The sequence below is a fragment of the Euwallacea similis genome, chromosome 12, assembly GCF_039881205.1.
Source record: "Euwallacea similis isolate ESF13 chromosome 12, ESF131.1, whole genome shotgun sequence".
NCBI classification, from domain to species: Eukaryota; Metazoa; Arthropoda; class Insecta; order Coleoptera; family Curculionidae; genus Euwallacea; species Euwallacea similis.
Window position 1 is genome coordinate 2,130,432 of NC_089620.1, and position 17,872 is coordinate 2,148,303.

General features: G+C 37.7%; 5 protein-coding genes across 9 annotated transcripts in view; 3 read left to right on the forward strand and 2 right to left on the reverse strand.

Moving 5' to 3' along the window:
• Nucleotides 1-41: 41 nt before the first annotated feature.
• The window catches only part of LOC136412754 (uncharacterized), a 139,032-nt gene continuing 121,201 nt past the window's right edge, over nt 42-17,872 (forward strand). Inside the window, exons 1-21 of one of the 4 annotated variants that reach the window (XM_066395936.1) lie at nt 82-282; nt 367-545; nt 624-797; nt 850-1,010; nt 1,060-2,397; nt 3,265-3,681; nt 3,739-3,969; nt 4,073-4,503; nt 4,857-5,035; nt 6,228-6,398; nt 6,547-6,662; nt 6,764-6,868; nt 6,924-7,063; nt 7,139-7,291; nt 7,656-7,842; nt 7,896-8,099; nt 8,158-8,292; nt 8,407-8,562; nt 8,617-8,838; nt 8,902-9,078; nt 9,177-9,307. In XM_066395936.1, the coding sequence (XP_066252033.1) occupies nt 229-282; nt 367-545; nt 624-797; nt 850-1,010; nt 1,060-2,397; nt 3,265-3,681; nt 3,739-3,969; nt 4,073-4,503; nt 4,857-5,035; nt 6,228-6,398; nt 6,547-6,662; nt 6,764-6,868; nt 6,924-7,063; nt 7,139-7,291; nt 7,656-7,842; nt 7,896-8,099; nt 8,158-8,292; nt 8,407-8,562; nt 8,617-8,838; nt 8,902-9,078; nt 9,177-9,304 (5,058 nt within the window). In that variant the 5' untranslated portion in view covers nt 82-228 and the 3' untranslated portion in view covers nt 9,305-9,307. Of the gene's footprint in view, nt 283-366; nt 546-623; nt 798-849; nt 1,011-1,059; nt 2,398-3,264; nt 3,682-3,738; nt 3,970-4,072; nt 4,504-4,856; nt 5,036-6,227; nt 6,399-6,546; nt 6,663-6,763; nt 6,869-6,923; nt 7,064-7,138; nt 7,292-7,655; nt 7,843-7,895; nt 8,100-8,157; nt 8,293-8,406; nt 8,563-8,606; nt 8,839-8,901; nt 9,079-9,176; nt 9,469-17,872 lie in introns of those variants that run through there. The other 3 variants (XM_066395935.1, XM_066395937.1, XM_066395938.1) reach the window with 3 other exon arrangements.
• Samtor (S-adenosylmethionine sensor upstream of TORC1) lies at nt 10,387-11,374 on the reverse strand. Its single transcript, XM_066395412.1, has one exon. The coding sequence runs from the start codon at nt 11,314-11,316 to the stop codon at nt 10,417-10,419; it is 900 nt and encodes a 299-aa protein (XP_066251509.1). The 5' UTR covers nt 11,317-11,374; the 3' UTR covers nt 10,387-10,416.
• On the forward strand, nt 11,837-14,369 carry LOC136412374 (dnaJ homolog subfamily C member 30, mitochondrial-like). The gene is made up of 2 exons (XM_066395433.1): nt 11,837-12,233; nt 12,958-14,369. Exons 1-2 carry the CDS (start codon nt 11,948-11,950, stop codon nt 13,338-13,340), a joined length of 669 nt encoding a protein of 222 aa, XP_066251530.1. The 5' UTR covers nt 11,837-11,947; the 3' UTR covers nt 13,341-14,369.
• On the forward strand, nt 14,787-17,768 carry LOC136412373 (alpha-ketoglutarate-dependent dioxygenase alkB homolog 7, mitochondrial). Of its 2 annotated transcripts, none has more exons than XM_066395431.1 (4): nt 14,787-15,080; nt 15,138-15,328; nt 15,383-15,556; nt 17,467-17,768. In XM_066395431.1, exons 1-4 carry the CDS (start codon nt 14,975-14,977, stop codon nt 17,728-17,730), a joined length of 735 nt encoding a protein of 244 aa, XP_066251528.1. In that variant the 5' UTR covers nt 14,787-14,974; the 3' UTR covers nt 17,731-17,768. The 2 variants fall into 2 exon arrangements, with proteins under 2 accessions (XP_066251528.1, XP_066251529.1); XM_066395432.1 differs by having other exon boundaries at nt 14,789-15,080; nt 15,149-15,328.
• On the reverse strand, nt 15,652-17,294 carry LOC136412372 (ribosome biogenesis protein NOP53). The gene is made up of 3 exons (XM_066395430.1): nt 16,479-17,294; nt 15,921-16,400; nt 15,652-15,837 (listed from the first exon to the last, which is right to left on the reverse strand). Exons 1-3 carry the CDS (start codon nt 17,204-17,206, stop codon nt 15,687-15,689), a joined length of 1,359 nt encoding a protein of 452 aa, XP_066251527.1. The 5' UTR covers nt 17,207-17,294; the 3' UTR covers nt 15,652-15,686.

Here is a 17,872-nt window from a genome sequence, read left to right on the forward strand (position 1 = left end):
TATTTATTTACCGCGATGACCCCAGCATTCAACAACTTTGTTTTTGTAATCTCATTTAGTCCAATTATTACTGTTTACTCATTGACCCTTTCTAGAGCTGATAACGATTTTAAGAAATGCGATTATCGTAGATGAGACCGTTTAAATACGTCGCTGTTGTGCCATTTTATGCGGTCATCCTTCTGTTTGACGGAGCTTTAGTTGTTTGAGTATGTGAAATAGTGGAAAATGTCCCGGTTCAGGATTTTCCTCATGTGGGCGTGCATCGCAGAAGCGTTAGCTGTAAGTTTGCTACTGCACTCACTGAGTGATAGGTGTAAGGGATACTTAATTTAAACAAATTAAACGCTTGTGGGGGGGTTTTAGATTTATAACCCAAACGAAATTGAGCAGACTTCAAAGCCCTACACAGCGGGTATAAAAATAAAGTCGTCACACTACAAAACGCTATCAGAGCCTTACTACCATACGAACTATAGTAAAGTGCATATACACCATAAAAATTACACTTCCAGCTTCCTAAACGAGGCAAAGGCTTCTGACAGGTTGGTAATAGTAATTTATACTAAATACCCAGAGAAGAATACGTGAACAGTACGATAACTCGATTTCTTGCACCCTAGATCCTACCAGGACACCCAAATCCACCCTGTATACATCTCAGAAGACGATGCGAACAAGATTAAAAATGTGCTCTCAGAGCACAATTTAAATATCGTAGATAAGGACACGTTGAACAGCAGAGTGGTGTATAAGAGGAAAATCGACAAGTCAAAGAATGTTCAAGCTTTTAACAGGTTTACGTTGGTTTAAAAAAGAAAAAGGTTTTTTGACTGAACATTGCATTAGGTGTCCAAAAGGGGCCTCGGGACAGTTTGCTTATGACGCCGCCTGCAACCAATACCTGGACTGCTGGAACGGTAGAGGTGGTCCGAGGAACTGCGCTCCTGGCACTCTGTTTAATCCCAGGACTCTAGAGTGCGATTATCCCCAAAAAGTCGAATGCTTGAGTAAGGAAGTGTTATTTCGACCCTCGTGACGCTCACTACCCTAATTTAGGCATGTCAGCTGCGAATTCCGCCTATTCGCGAAAGTCGGCAAAGATCCAGACCTATCAGCAAGCAAAGTGCCTTGAGGACTTCACAGGGCTCATTCCACATTACAGCGACTGTTCGAAGTTCTTCCAGTGCAATAACGGGCGGCAAATTCCTCGTGATTGTCCTCCTGGAACTTTGTTCGACACGAACCTGAATGTTTGCAATCATGCTAAAGAAACCACCTGCTTTTCAGGTCAAAGTACTTCGAGTCACGTTAGAGAGGAATATGGAGGAAGTACTGACTTTTCCGGATCGCAGTACCGTACCCAGCACGTTGCTCCGCAAGACAGCAGCAACTCCAACGTTCATGGAACTAGAGGTTTCCATCGCTACCTAAGTCCGCAACATCAGCAGGCTAATGGCGCCTTGAAGCAAGACTCAGTTTACATACAGTACGTCATGTGTAATCCCAGCCAGGAAGACTGCACGACTTTCAAGCAAGGCATTTTCGTGCTGGGGCCCGGTGGGGCCCTCTGCGACCCCGCAAATCAGCAATGCGGACAAGGAAGTCATATTCCCAGCGATAGAGTGCAATCTTCAGGTCAAGGACGCGCGAGTCAACAAGCCGGAACTTATTATGTTAAATACGTAATGTGTGATACACTGGAAGAAGATTGTTCACCTTACCAGAAAGGCGTCGTGGAGGCTTCTTATGGAGCGTCCGGGGGGACGCAAAATTTCCCATCCAGTCAGCTCTGCAATTCTCAAACCCAAAACTGTGACGGCACGCTTCAAGGAAACAGCTACAGTAGCCAGAGCTATTCACCTGGGGGTGGTGTTCGGGCCTTTAAAGGACATTCCGATGGGTCCTATTCTGGAGGCGTGGGCTGCGATCCGCTGGTACGAAATTGCGGGCAGCCACAAAATGGTAACGCAGGATCTGAAGGCTATCGACAGCATTACTCTGGAAATAGAGGAAATCAACAATCTGGAAGCGGTTTTTACGAATCTGCAACTACTGGAGACTATTCTAGATCAGTTTCCTTTTATGGCTCCAGGACCACGCCGAGACCTAACTACAATAAAATATGTTCTCAGGGAGAGGGCAGTTGTTACGGCAGGACCACGTTTGCACCTTCAAAGCCTAAATGTCCCGAAGGCTTTCAGGGAATAACGAAGCATCCCCGTGATTGCAAAAAGTTTTTGAATTGTGCTAATGGAATAACGTACGTTCAGGACTGTGGTCCCGGCACCTTATTCAATCCTGTGTTGAACGTGTGTGATTTTCCTTATAACGTAGATTGCAAGAATGAGGAAACTGAGGCGACTACTTTGGATTATGGAACTTATCCTTATCAAGGTAACGTTACCACGGTGATTTATCGAAAATAATTAATCGTAAGATCTACCAATAATCAAGTAATGTGTGGCAGTTCATGTTGTGCGGATCAGTTCACCTCACTGAGTAATCCCTAAAGTTATTTCATGAAAGGTACTAAAAATCCATTTGTATCAACTCAGATTGTCCAGGCTCGTTCGTAAGTTTCGGTTACTTGGTCCAGTTCAAGTTCCGGTTACTTAATTCAAATTTCAGTTCAAGTTTCTGTTACTTGACTCGGTTCAAGTTTCTGTTACTTGATTCAGTTCAAGTTCCGATTACTTAGTTCAAGTTTCAGTTCAATTTCCGTTTACTTGGTTCAAGTTTCAATTCAAGTTCCGGTTCTTTGGCCATCTCGTCAACCCACGCCTGCAGGCCTCTGCAGTGTTACTCACTGTAAAGCGTGAGAAAACGTAAGGGAAACTTTAATAAGACAGTTCAAGTAGGTATGTGGGCGTTAACGTAAGGATATCGGCGCATGAGCAGTGCGTTCATGTATCATGCATGAGTAGTATGTTAAATGTGCACCTAAGTACATTGGTTTTTACTTTTATGTTAAGTAATGTCTGTTGCGAGTGGATCGTAGGTTAACCGAAGTCTGAGCTCAGTAAATGATATAAAAGAAATAGGAAACTCGAAAGCCCTGGTGACAAAGTCCATCATCTATCTCTCTATGTATGGTCAACTGAAGCACTCTGAAGACTTCAGTCTTCAAATTCTCACTAGTCGGCTTCTCTCCAGTCGATCGTCCATACGAGGGAAGTGGCAGGTCTCGAAAGCTCTCGAGTTTCCTACTGATTTGATGGCATCAATTTAGAAGCCAATAAACCCTTGCATTTTTCCTTTAAGATCCCGAATATGGCCGTACTAATAACCAAGGCTTCAAGTTACCCCATGAGTACATTAGAACCGATTCGCACACGTCTCAGAATAATCACAACGAAAAAGGTTGTCAGGATGGGCAGTGCAATAACCAACCAGGCCGGTTGCCAACTGGTTACCCGACAAATTACGACCAATATGGCCCATCTTCAGGGGATAATAAATATGGATGTCAAGGGTCACAATGCTTGACCACAAGTGGAAATCCTGCAATTGTCAATCAAAATCCTTATGATCAGCAAAACTACAACTCAAACGGTTATCCTACAAATTCTATCTACCATGGTTGTCAAGGAGCGCATTGCAATGGTCAAGATCAAAATTCACAAGGTGGTCAACAAGGTCAAAATGTAAGGGGTTACCCTTCTTTCCAAAATCCTCAAGGTTAAAAGAGTTGGTAGCACCAAACCGACAACAACTAAATTGGATAAGTTTATGCAGGATGTCGAGGTCAAGGTTGTAGTCCGAGGGCTGGCCAACAAGGGCAACAGGGAAATTTTGGGGATGAATCTCGAGTTTTCTCAATCACCAGTCCAAAACCATATGACCATTCAGTCCAGTTTTCGTACGGGAAGTGGGCAACAATTAGACCGTCGACAACAGGGCAAGAGCAAGATAACGAGGACGAAAGCGAATTTTATGGTGCCTCCACTGTAAGGACCGTAGGCCAAGGTATAATCTAGATCTTAATTCGGTTTCAACTATTTGTTGATTTTCTTCTTTCTTGACTTTTCTCTTCTTTCTCTCTTGACTTCCTTACTGATTTTCTTCACAGCAGATTTTGTGACACCACCTGACGACAGCTCCCACCACATAATGAAAATCCCCTCTCAATCTGAGCAGCACTTGCGAGTAGAGCCACTTAGTGAACCAACCAGAGCAGTTTCAGGTGGATTTAACAATCAAAAATCGTCGGACTACACAGACATATTTGATCCAAACGAATCACGAAATATACGTTACGGAACTACGACTTCGAAATATCAGAAGCAGCAGGCTCAAGTGTGGCCTCCTCCCTTTCCGGACACGCCTCCTACGGACACCGAGGCTGATTACGTGTTTGAGTATGAAGATGGAGAACCAGTTACATTGGCACCTGAAAATGTTCGAGTTGAAAAGAAAAGGAAGGCTCGATGCTACGACACTGATTTCCAGTGTGATAAGAAGAGTTGTGTGGACAAGAATTTTGTCTGTGATAATGTGCGGGTAAGCAATTTGATCGGAGCATTGAAAAGGTCTTTTTAAATCTGAAGTAGGAATACCTAAATAGTTCACGATACTTTGGGATGAAATCTGTTTTGAGGCTCAACTTTCGGATTCGACGTAGTTTTATTCATTTATTTTTGGGTTAAAATCTCAAGTTTACCTGCAGGTGAAGTTTCAACTGTTCAACTTTTTCCAAACGGCATCTACATGAGCGTGTCTTCAGATATGCGCGGCATAACGTGTATGCCTACTTTGTACGCATGCACGTCTCGTGAAGCGAATAAGTCGAAAGGCTCCAATTTTAAGTTTTTTTTTGTTACATTACCATTAAGGTTTTGCACGTTTTATTGTAGGATTGTGACGATGGTAAAGACGAAAAGTTCTGCCAGACATATTTGGACGAATTCAGGCCTTACAAGAACTCAAGGCTAGACGTCCTAGAAAAGCAGAGATGGGACAACGTGACTTACTCAACGTGCGCATTGTTATGCATGGATAGCAGGAAATTCGAATGTAAATCGTTCAACTATAGGTCAGTGACGGTGGAATGAGCTCAGTAATTCGTTTCATTTTTATGAGGTGGACAAATTCAACTAAAATCTCTGTTTAGAGTTAGCTGATAGGTAGTGCCACCTGAGTTTTTGCGTAGTTTGAAAAAACCGACATACCTCTTTTATCGAAATTCGTAAGTGAAAATCCGTGAAAATTTACAAATAAAAAAACATATGCCCCAATGGAAAAATGCCTATCTTAGATAGTGTATATTTAGTGGAATTATTTGCTGAATGTTTGCTTTCCAAGGCGAATTGAGAAGGTGCAACAGCAAAAACTCGCACTTGCCGTGAAATATGCTATGCCCCCTTTCAAGATTAGCTAATCTAATTTATACTTATATTTTATTGATCTTGTGAATGATTCAGGGAAAAAATCTTAAAATAAAGAGTAGTATGTCAAAAGGTATTATGTCGGAAAAATGAATAAATAGAGGACATTACAAGTTTGTTCTCAGTAGAGGTTGCACGATGAGTCTGCCTCGTCACGTAAACGTTTTTCCTAAGGAAACTCTACCTTCACCTTTTTGTCGCGATTTAATACTCTCCTGTAACGCAGGACTAATTAAACTTTTCTGGGTACAAACCATAACATCAACATTAAATGTGGTATTTTGGACGGTGCAGAATTAATCAGGGATAGATAAATTATTTATCAAATTGTTGTGTACATTTTGTGTTGTGTGTTACAGAATATATTACTATATCAGTGTATAAAAGGGCCTTTATCGCATACGCGACGTATTTTATATATGTCGCAAGTAAAGAAACTGCTTTGTCCAGTTGCTGGCCCCCAGCTTCGCTTGGCCAAAAAGAGATATTGAATGTAATACTGTTAAACCCTATATTTTTTAAATCTCTATGAGTCTATAATACATATAGTAACAATATACAGAGCATTAAAAAAAGCAAATTTCAGTCATACTTCGAAAGGGCGGAATGAAATGGTTTTTTCTTTCATACCACAAAGTTCTTAAGAAAATCTTAGACAATTTTTGTATTTAACACATTTTTCTAAGTCTTAAAACAAAAAAAGTCAAGGGGAGTGAATATTCTCGCATGAAGATGTTGTACAGAGCTATATACACGCTACGAGGTATGCTGTTGCATCTTCGCGGCTAACTAGAAGTTAGTTTTTTAAGTTCCATTCACAAGTCATTTCCATAATTGCAGAAAAGTTGATAAAGCGTGCTTCCTAACGAGCGAGAATATTGGATTAACTGGCGCTCTGAAAAATTACTATCCATGCGACTATTACGAAAGAAAAGCAACTTCGTTAGATTGTTCCAATAAGCACAAGTGCCCTAATGGGAAATGTCTTAATTCGGACCAAATTTGTGATGGGTAAGGCCAGTTGCGATAGCCAAAAAACATTTTTTTTACTCCACTTAAAGTAAAACTTTTAATCGAAATAATTATAAACACATTACTCCTACACACACACACACACACACACACACACATCCCAACTCAGTTATTTTTTTATTCTAAGTTACGATGATTGTGGTGATCGGGCTGATGAAAAAGACTGCAGGGCTGAAGATTTCGGATACAGAGTCAAATTGGCAGGTGGACACCAACCTCATGAAGGCCGAATTGAAGTTACAGGTAAGAATTTCACTACAGTTCCAGGCTCAATGATAAGATCAGATAGATCCTCTGCCAAAAGAAAGATCTGCCACCTCTAAGACAAAACAATGCTTTTTCAGTATTTGAAAAAACTGGATACATCTGCGACGATCAGTTTGAAATCACTGATGCCAATGTCTTATGCAAAGAATTAGGGTTCCCCCTTGGGGCTCTAGAAGTAAAAGGTATCTCCATGTCAATTTTCTTTCGTGCCAATAAAATAAAATGATCCTCCTTAAGGAAACTCACATTATGCAAAACACTTAAAAGAGAACCACACCCTTTACATGATGGACGACATCGAATGCTTCGGCAACGAAACCAGTATCATGCAATGCAACTTTGCTGGATGGGGCATTCATAATTGCGCAGACAATGAGGCAAATATTGCCAATTTTCCAAAATTTCTTGTATGCAGCAGATAAGTTTTTCAAAAATATCTTTTTTATTTGCAGATAGCAGGAGTAGTGTGTAGAACGCCGGAGGAATCGTGCAGACCGGATTATTGGAAATGTGATACTGGCAACGAGTGTGTACGAATGCCCTTTGTTTGCGATGGATTGGATGATTGTTCAGATAATTCGGATGAAGCGGGTCACCATTGCAATGTATGTTTAATGTTTCCTGTATTGCTCGTATTAACTCGTGCCTCATTTTGTAAACTATGACTCGTGTGCAAGGTGCTGTCAAGGAAAAGTGTCAAGCTCCTATAACACCCTGTCAATGTCAACACAGTGTGGTCGGCTCGCGTAATAGTATATTATGTAACGAGGGTTATAAAAAGCTTATTACGCACGAACGGAAAGTTTACGTACGAAGTGTGTAAACGCTTTACAGCCCGTATTTCGCACTATATTTTACCTACAAATCTACTTTATATCCTTTCAAACTTCAACAAATCTTTCAAAGTGACCTCAAAGAAGGCGAAAACAATATCAAACCATAGTACATTTTAACGAATATCGTATTTAGGCTCCTATTGCCCTAAGACTCGTAAACGGAAGCAATGCACGAGAAGGTAGACTGGAAATCAGGCATTTCGGTATATGGGGTTCCATTTGTGACGATGACTTCAATGAAGACGCTGCTAAAATCGTGTGTAGCTCACTGGGATATTCTGGGCCAGCCTTTGTCAAGAAAGATGCGTACTTTGGACAAAGTAGCCGTTCGCACTCGTATAGCCATAGAATGGTTATTATTATGTCTTTATAGGTAGCGGCCCTATATGGTTGGACCAGGTATCATGCAAAGGAAACGAAAGTGCTTTGGAAAAGTGCACTCATTGGGATTGGGGCGAGAGTAACTGTGATCATTCTGAGGATGTGGGAGTAATTTGTGGGGGAACTGGTATTTTTATTGAAGCGAAGAGAATGAACGGTGGCCGTACACCTGGGTCTGCAGTTATACAAAATTTAGGTCAATTGATCAGCATTTGGCACGCCTATCAGTTAACATAACAATTTACTTCTTGCAGATAATAGAAACTCCTCTGTGGCGCCTGTTGGCTGTGGATATAGGAAAGACAATATTTTCCTTCAAAGTGAGGACGTCCACTTCAGGGTTGTGAAGGGTTCTTTGGCCAGCGCTGGAGATTATCCATGGCAGGCGAGTGAAAATAAAGATTATTAAATCAATTCTTTCGTGCAAAAATTGTAATAGTTGTAATGTGTTTCTTATTTACTTTTATATTTATATATTTTCGACATGCAACCTATCTAGGCAGCCCTAAGAATAAACGGTCAAGGGAAATCATCCCATTGGTGTGGAGCAGTAGTCATTGCTTCCAGATGGGTTCTAACTGCTGCACATTGCCTTGAAGGCTATCCGAAAGGGGCATATATTGTGGTAGCTGGAGAATACAATGTGGATGAAGAGGAAGGTAGTCATTTTACCCGAAATAATTCATTCTATCAAAACACACAGATGTTATAAGGTACTGAGCAACAGGCGTTCATCGAAGAATACTATCTACACGAAGACTTCAGAAAGGACCATAAGATGGGAAACGACATAGCGATGATTCTCCTGAAAGGAGAGGGATTTAAACTAAATCAGGACATTCAGCCCATTTGTTTGCCGGATGAATCTGCGGATTACGAACGAAATTTAAACTGCACAATATCCGGATTTGGAACCGTCGAAACCGGGAAATCGGGTTTGTAATTTTGTTAAAATATTAAATTTTAGAATGCATTTTCAATATTGGGTACATTTATAGCATATTCTCACAAACTTCGTGCAGCTTGGATACCCATTCAAAAGATAGATGTTTGCAAAATGGCTCACATATACGGGGAAAACATTGGAGCCGGGATGATCTGTGCTGGGTACCTTACCGGAGGCGTAGATGCGTGTGACGGGGACAGTGGAGGCCCTTTGGCATGCTTGGATGATGGTAATCTAACTCAAATTTAAACTAATCTGCAACACCCTGTATTAGACAATCCCCTCTCAAATGTAGAAAATAAGCAACATATTGCTTTTTTTTAACAGGGGTCTTTACCCTCTATGGACTCACGTCATGGGGCCAGCGCTGTGGATATGCAAATAAGCCTGGAGTGTATGTGAAAGTCTCTGCATATAAAAAATGGATCGAAAATATTATGGAACTGCACTCATAGCATATAGATGTGTAACTATAGTTTTATATTCATAATACATATCGGTTTTTGCTAATTACAATGTATTTATTTATCTTAATATCTTTGTCTTATACTTCGCATTATGTCCTATTCAAGCAGGAATTTAATAAATTCAGGTTAGTCAATTGACTAATATATAACAAGACTGCTAATGGCAGGTTCTTTAAAATTTCTTTGGATAACAGCACTGGTTGTCCTGAGTGCGCCATACATGCATTTGAGTGTGCAGGACAGGTAGCCAGAAGGTGCCCCAATCTTTCATCTGTTAAGCAGCTCCCACGTTAAAGGGTCGGTAATAATTCATCACCATGATGTCGTTTTAGTTAGCCAAGATTAAAAAATGACTATGTAAATGAGTCATTGAAAAGAAGCCGCATTCGCCCAGCTTTAGAGCCTAGAGTGCTTCTTCTTAGCCCATTACATGGAGTTATCCAGCAAAACTACGATTTTCTTTGAGATGATCGCTGTGTACTCCTTTAGCTTTTGGAAATATCCAGTACATCAATAATTTTCTTATGTATCATAAGGGACTAATCATATATCAGATGATTTAGTCCTCAATCTGAAGACATTTTGAAAGCTTGAATTATGGTGTGGCTAGACTGTTCATCATTACATGCGATTTCACTTACATGCGGTATTAATTTAAAAGGTGATCAATATTTCTTTCTCAGAAAATTAACTTTCAATCAATACCAGTTGTATACTTTGCAAGATGTGTCCGGTAATCTTAATGAGTCACATTGAATCCCCTTAATATGATTAAAAATTCCTGTTTTTTCCAATAAGATGGAACACCAGCTCATTATGACTGCTGATGTGGAAGATTATTAATAATTTTAAAGAAAATTACTAGATTAACAACAGTGAAGAGTTTTTTTGAGGATTTCTTAAAGTACATTAAAATACATGCATATAAAAGCACTGTAGAGAAACATCAAGTTCCCATTTAAGTACTTGAAATGAAATTATTACAGCACACATATTGCTTATTTCTGAGGCATTAACATACTTCAAAAACTCCAAAATAGGAAATAATATAAAAAAAATTATCTCTGCACTTTCTTGAAATCAATGTCCGGCCATGTCATTTATTTAATTTCAACTTCTTTGAAGTCTTGAGGAATAAACATGTCTTTATAAAACTTTTGACTTTCATGCACTGTAGCCCATCTTTTTGCAACTAAAGGAATTAATGCTTTACGAAATAACATACAATGAAGATGTGGAAGTTTTTCATATTTAACTCGAATAAATCCATGCTCAGCTAAAATGCACTGCCAAGATTTGTAAATTTTGGTATTTGAACCTACATGATTTGAGTCTGGGGTAACTATGGCTAAAATACCATCGTTTTTTAATAAATGATATGCTTTTAGACAACTTTTCAGCCTCTGCTCAGCACTTGGAAAATACTCTAAGAGGAGACTAAATGCTACAATATCATAGTAATCTTCTTGAAGCTGCAGAAGGTGTTGGTGCTTAATAATTGTGCTATCGCCAGTGGGAACATTTAAAAAGTCACAAGTTAACACTTCTTTGGTGGCTGGAGCAATGTCAATGGGAGTAACATCAAATATCTCAAACTGAGAAAATGGATTGTAACAACTCCCCACGTCCAATAAAGTATATTTAGTACTTTCACTTATTAGCTTTATAGATAAAGTTTGTAAGTTTTCGGTTTTGCCCATGCAAGTTTGAAAGACATAGTTTTCTCTTCGTCGAAACTCTTCAATGTTATCAAAGTATGTTTTACATGCTTTATACACCCATGTAATTCTGGATACTACTTTCTGATTTTTATTTTTCTTCCTATCCCAATGATTTATGGCCAAGTCCTGCATGGCAGCTGCATACTCTGAGAGTTTTTCCTTTTTTCTACAGTGGCTGATCCAAGCCGATTCAGCTCCATGAAGTTTACTATCCTCTCGTAACTGCTGGTGGACTGATTTTATTAAGCCGGATAATGCTAAGTGTTTTTCATCTACCATCGTGGAATAAGTTGGAGAATTAATTTTGTATTATTAAAGTATTAGGAAAAAATCACTGCATGACGAAAATCGGGAACTCTTTCAAAATCACACAGCTGTAATGGGGAGAAAGGCACAATGTGTTGGGCTCGGGTCGACTCGGGTTCATTCGGGCATCCGCACACAATGTTGTCAATACTTTTAGGAAAACGGTATAAAAATATTCCCTACATGTAGCTAATGTGTTTAATGTTTGGCAACAACTTTCCTCTTTCCTCCAATTTTTATTACTTAATCTCAAAATTACGGTTAAATTAAATTGAAATATTGAATATTCAATATATTTTAATAACTGCTCCAAACGTAAAAATGTAAACAAATCATGTAACGATAAAGTCTATTAATGAAATGTTTCTCCTTTTAGGAACAGCCGGCAACATGGCAATAATTCATGACAGGTCACAGCTGACCAAGAAATTTTCAATTTTTGTTTTTCCTCTCGTTTTTAGTGTTGCATAATTCAATTACAAACGAATATTCCAAACTTGCAACGAAACCAAGTACATTTTACTAAGTTCCACATTCACTTTATAAACCAATCTTTCTAAACCAATCATTATTGGAGTGTGTCACAAAGTATCTCAATCAAAAAATGAACAGCAAATTACCCATGTTTGCCCTATCACAAATCAGAAAGATTTCCACTATCAGTGGAAAAAATCAGCAGAAAAGTCACTATGAGTCGTTGGGAATAACAAAATCGGCTACTCAAGCAGAAATAAAAGGTGCTTACTACAAATTATCAAAAATGTACCATCCAGATAGGAATCAAGGGGAAACTACCCAGCAGCGAGAGGAGCATTCACAGAAGTTTAGGGACATTACAGATGCATATAAGATATTGGGAAATGTAAAGTCTAGGAAACTATATGATAAAGGTAAATAGCCAAGGATTAACTCAAGAACCTTTAAGATATTCAATTTAATCCTTAAGTACCAACACATGATCTCACACATGGCAAGGAGACATGCATGATATCTCTCACCATTTCCACGTTTCTAGACATCCGCCTTTTATGCAATTTTAATCCTCATTGATACCCATTAGGGGTTGGCAGAGCAATTTTTCAAAGTGTTTGTTTGTGGCAAATTTCAATTCAAAGGACCAATGCCATGTGTCAGAGGGTGTTAGCATAATGTAACATTTTTTCATTAATATATAATTGGGTGTATAATAGATTGATGGCTGACATATTCGAAGTGAGTGATATATGATAACTCCTTGGATGACTCATGTTATGAAGATATCCTTCTAAGTTGGCTTGAGGAGGATGACTGGCATATAGTGGCATGGAACTGAAATGTGACGAGACTTTTGGTATTGGAAGCGATCATGGCAAAATTAGAATATAAATCAATAAACACAATATCTCCAATAACAATAAACCAAATCAATTCATGTCTCCAGACCAATTGAAGGGCATATGTGTCTTTAATTCAATTTAAAAATTTAACATTGCAGTTAACTGAAATGTGGATTTAACCTATTTCCTATCTATTAGAATCACTAAGATTCTGCTGATCGGGCTTGAAAAACCTTAATTTTGTTTTATAAGTTATTTTTGTAATTATTACTAATGATTGAATTTGCTTGATTTCAAGGGTTTCTCAGTGGATCACCTCGGGATACACAAGAACCTTCACCCGATGATCCGTTGCACAAATTCTACAAATCGCGCGAAGCTCGCACCAGGCCTCCGCCTTCAGACGGCCGTCAGCCGATTTACGATTTTGACGAATGGGCTCGCACGCATTACGGCGAAACTGTAAGGAAGACACACAAGATAAAAGAGCGAAACGTGTTTTATGCTGAACAACATAAACTCAGGAAATCGGCCATGCAGGAGGAAATGGTTGCTTACGGCGGAATAACGTTGTTGTTATTGTGTATGTACGTTAAATATGTGTTTAGTGAGGGGGATATACCAAACATTGATCATAGGCAAAAGGGCATTGATAGGACTGTAGAAAATGGAAAACTGTAATGGTTCTTGTGTTAACGCAACTTTGTTGAAATATGGAAATACTTACCATGCAGTGTGCCCCAGAAACTTTGATATGTACAGATTAAGACCTTTAGAGTGTTGTAGGGTCGAAAAATAGAACGATTAAGTTAAATGTAATTTTTGAAACGACAATCTGTTCTAAACTAGCTGATAGGTGGCTCCACCTGTATTTTAGACACCTGCAAAAACATCAACCTAACCTACATTTTTGGCAATCCGATAGCTTGCTAGCTGAGCTGTTGGAAAATCTTTTTGAATTCTGATACTTTGCTCTTTTGTACACTAAAAAAGTATACCACGTAAGATCTTGAGCGTTCTAACGATTTCTAAGATTTTCTGAAGGTAGTTTTCACTATTTTACCAATTCTATGACTATACCATTGCGAGACCACCAAACAGTTAACTTAGAACTGAAAGTGAAGATGATTTGCACTTTATTCAAAAACTTTCGTGGGAGCCATTTTAAACCTATCACTCTTTACTTAGGCCCGGTTTTATAATAGAGCGTTTTTATTGCCATGCTAACATGGAGATTAATTCTGAGAATTAAGAATTTTTAGTGTTTACTCCTCAACGTTGGACTTGTTAAATTCGAATTTATCTTGCAGAACTAGTTGTGATGTATGTGAAATAAGTGAAACCGGCAGCGTGTAATAAAATTCTTGTAGAATTAACGTCGGATTGTGTGACCAAAAAGAGTAACTGAAGAATTCCCTAACGGACCCGAAAAATATAGAAACAAATAACGCGAATAATAGACTGGGGAATAGTAATAAGGACTGGGTGTATTGATAATATATGTATAATGTGTTGTAACAATTGGTGTCCTATTCAAATTAGTCTCTTTATTGGAGGCTATTTATTAGTACTCTATATGACGTTATTTTGTCCTAAGAAATACGTAGGCGTCAGAACATCTAAAAACGAAAGGTGACGTCACTTGCTACGATTTCGCCTCCATGGATGTTAGTTTCCAAAAAGAGCGGACAAAACTGTAACAGACGATGCTACATTTATTTTTTCAAGATCGTTGATTCAGCAGAATTATTTTGTTACGAATCATAATACGATTACAAAGGCATAACGAAAAATATTGAAAGATATACGACTGAAATGTAAATAATATACTTGATTTTATGACAACTCTTGGCTACACCTCGATTTACAAACTTCAACATCGTACGTTATTTCCTTGTTATCGGCGTTATAATGTTAATAACCATAACTGCTCTAAGTACTAATTACGGGTACAGTAAATTATTATTATACATAATTTACTTCCTTGTAAATATAAATAAAAATTAAATCATGTGCAGTAATAACCTTCATTATTTAGGTGACAGAAGTCAATGTCAAAATAAGTAAACAAACAAATATTCAAAAACTTCCGTATAAAATTATTTTTATTACAATTATAAATTTAAGGAACCAAGAGTTAGACATACGAAAACTACTTGAACTAGGAATCTGATAAGAACGATAAAGCATAAATTACCCACCTATTCAATAAACCTTCAGTTTTTTTCCTAGGTAATAATATCATAGACACTTCTCATTCAAATTTACTCCTCTTTTTCTTTACACAAATATTCATTTTAAATAATTAGAATATCATGTTATGCCTAAAGTGCCTCATTAAACCTCACATGAGGGTAATGCAGACATGCCAGGACTTGAGTTTAAGACTTCTAACTACAAGAATTGAGACATCCCAGTCTTGTAAGTATTACTGCTGTATTATAATACCTACTTGATGCAGTGTATTTATATTATTAGTAACATTTGAGGTGCCTTCATATTTCTCCTTATGTGACAAATTACTTCAAAACCAAAAATTAGCACAAGATTTAGTAGAAACAATGACTGTACATTATGATTTTTTATCTGAAAGTGAGGAAAGTAGTTTGATGAATGAATTGGATCCATACATGAAAAAACTACATTATGAATTTGACCACTGGGATGATGTGAGGATAGAGGAGAGATACTAATAGAGGTCAGGCAGTATGATAATGTTTCAGGCTATTCATGGCTATAGAGAAACTGAAAGAATGAATTGGAATGAGGCAAATAGCAAAATATTAGATAGGGTACGAAACATAGCATTTCCCCCTGAGGTGTCTCCAATTAAGTATGTTCATATTCTGGATTTAGATAAGAAAGGCTGGATAAAGCCTCATATTGATGCTGTAAGGGTAAGTCATCTGCTAAAACAATTTAATTTCAATAAGTGAAGGGTTTTATAGACTTGATCTTTAAAATCAAATATTTTGTATTACTTTAACAGATGTTTATTTTTATTTGTTTAAAACAAAAAAAGATAGTTTATTTATTTCTTGAAATATTTCTAGCTCTTGCTACAGTTTTCTCCCAGTCTTCTGTATGGCCAGGTTTGGTATATTTTTTAAGTTTAGTTTTCTTATGGTTTGCTCTCTTTGAAGGCTCCAAAATATTACGTTTTTGGAAGCTTTTGAATCTGCAATAAAGCAAATTTGTTAATTAATTATAACAACTGAATATTCTTGTCTAAGTACTAAAAGTTATTAAGAGAATTAATACCTGTCAGATAATAAATTCCCTTCCTTCCTTGCAGCCCGAAGGTTACCAGATATATCTTGGCCCATCTGGAAGTCCAATCCTGGATCTTCAAATTTAGTAGAGCTCAGAATTTTTGGTTTAAGTTTCTTTTGCTCTCTACGGGCTTTTCTAAGTTCCCTCAGTTTCTCTTGATATTTCTCTTGCCTTTCGAGTTTCTTTTCTAGAACTTTTATTGTATGTATGTCTCCAACTTTCTTTTTTTCCAACTTTTTGGCTTTTAGTTGCTTTTCAAGTTCCAACTGTTCCTTTTGTTTCCTGCGCTGTTTTAAGGATTTCTTTTTGTTTTGCACTGGAGGATTTACACTTATCCGGCCTAAATCATCCTCTTCTTTTATCTCCAGTTCCTTATTAGTATTCGATGGCATTCCTTCAGACATTTCAACAAGCCATTCGCCATGTTTTTGAGTTTGTGCCACTTTTCTGAACATATTCCCAGTTACTCTAAAATAGAATTGTTAGCAATGTGTTATCACCAGAACTAAACATTATTAGCAAAAGCAAAAGATAAATATTACAAACCTTTTTAAATGTTCTTCTTTTTTGATAACTTTAATTTCTTCATCTGCTATGGCTTTCAACAAGTCTTGATGGTCTTTATATGATGGATTATAGGACATTCCAGGATGGGGCAACTCAACTGCTGGCAAAATACTTTTCTTTTTCTTTGGCTCTTTTATAATCCTTTTAACTGGAACACCGGTGTTTCTTAAGTTATGTACTTTTGTAATAGGTTCTGCCCAAGGATCACTTTGTATTGTTGCACTTTCGTGTATACCCCATATATCTTTTGTAAATTCTCCTCTCTTTTCTTTTTGCTCTTGTTTAATTTCATACAGCCTCCTTTCTGCTATTGCATTGATTTCCTTAGCCTTGAGAACACCATTCTCTTTATTTTTTAAAATTTTATCTTTAACTAAAGCGCTTTTTCGTTCCTCAGGCGTTCTAACCCTGTTCCTCTTCTTAATAGGGTCAGGAACATTAGTATGGGGCTGTAATGCTCCAAAACACTTCAAGGGTCTTGTAGCCTTTAATTTTCGGCTTTGGCGAGTAGTCACTTCGGCCTTTGCAGGTTTTAGGTCGATGACAAACAATTCGTCATTAGCAACAGTGTCCAAAGGGCCCCCAAGCCTTTCATCTTCTTGTTGTTCCTCTAGGAATTCTTCAATGTCCGCAACTTTGCTATGTTTACGCCATGATTGCTTCGATTTTTTGGAAACCCGTTTCCGTTTTATTCCGGAAATTGCCATAATATCCACTATTTAATTAGTTATTTTAATTAATTCGCCAAATGCAGAACATCAGACACGATGGACTGAAATGGCTCGAACATAACCTTACAAATTTGATCTGGCGGTTGACACTGGACATGGATGACGCAGTTGACCTTAGGAATGTTTTTATGTGTTCTTTTTGATGTCGAACTGTTCATTTAATTTTATTATAATCTCTACTGCTGTACCTATTACCGTATAATTTTTTCTTTTCATAAATCCCATTTTCTTTCCAGTTCTGTGGGGACACAATAGCAGGATTGAGCCTTCTGACTGACAGCGTTATGAGATTGGTTCAAGATAGGAACAAAGATTTATATGCAGATGTATTTTTGAGAAGAAGGTCCTTATATGTTATGAAAGCGGTTGCAAGATTTGAATATACACATGAAATTTTAAGCAATGAAAACAGTATATTTAAAGGAGAAAAAGTACTTAAAGATAGACGAATTAGTGTAATATGTAGGAATCAGCCAGATCCTAAGTATAAAGATACGTAAACTTTGTTTATAGAATAATAAACGTTTTACGTAGCCCATTTGTCTCTAATAATAATATAAATTAATCGTTATACCATAAAATTTCTTTAAGTTATATAAAGTCTCAACTATAAATTCTACTTTATCTACGCAAGGAAGAACA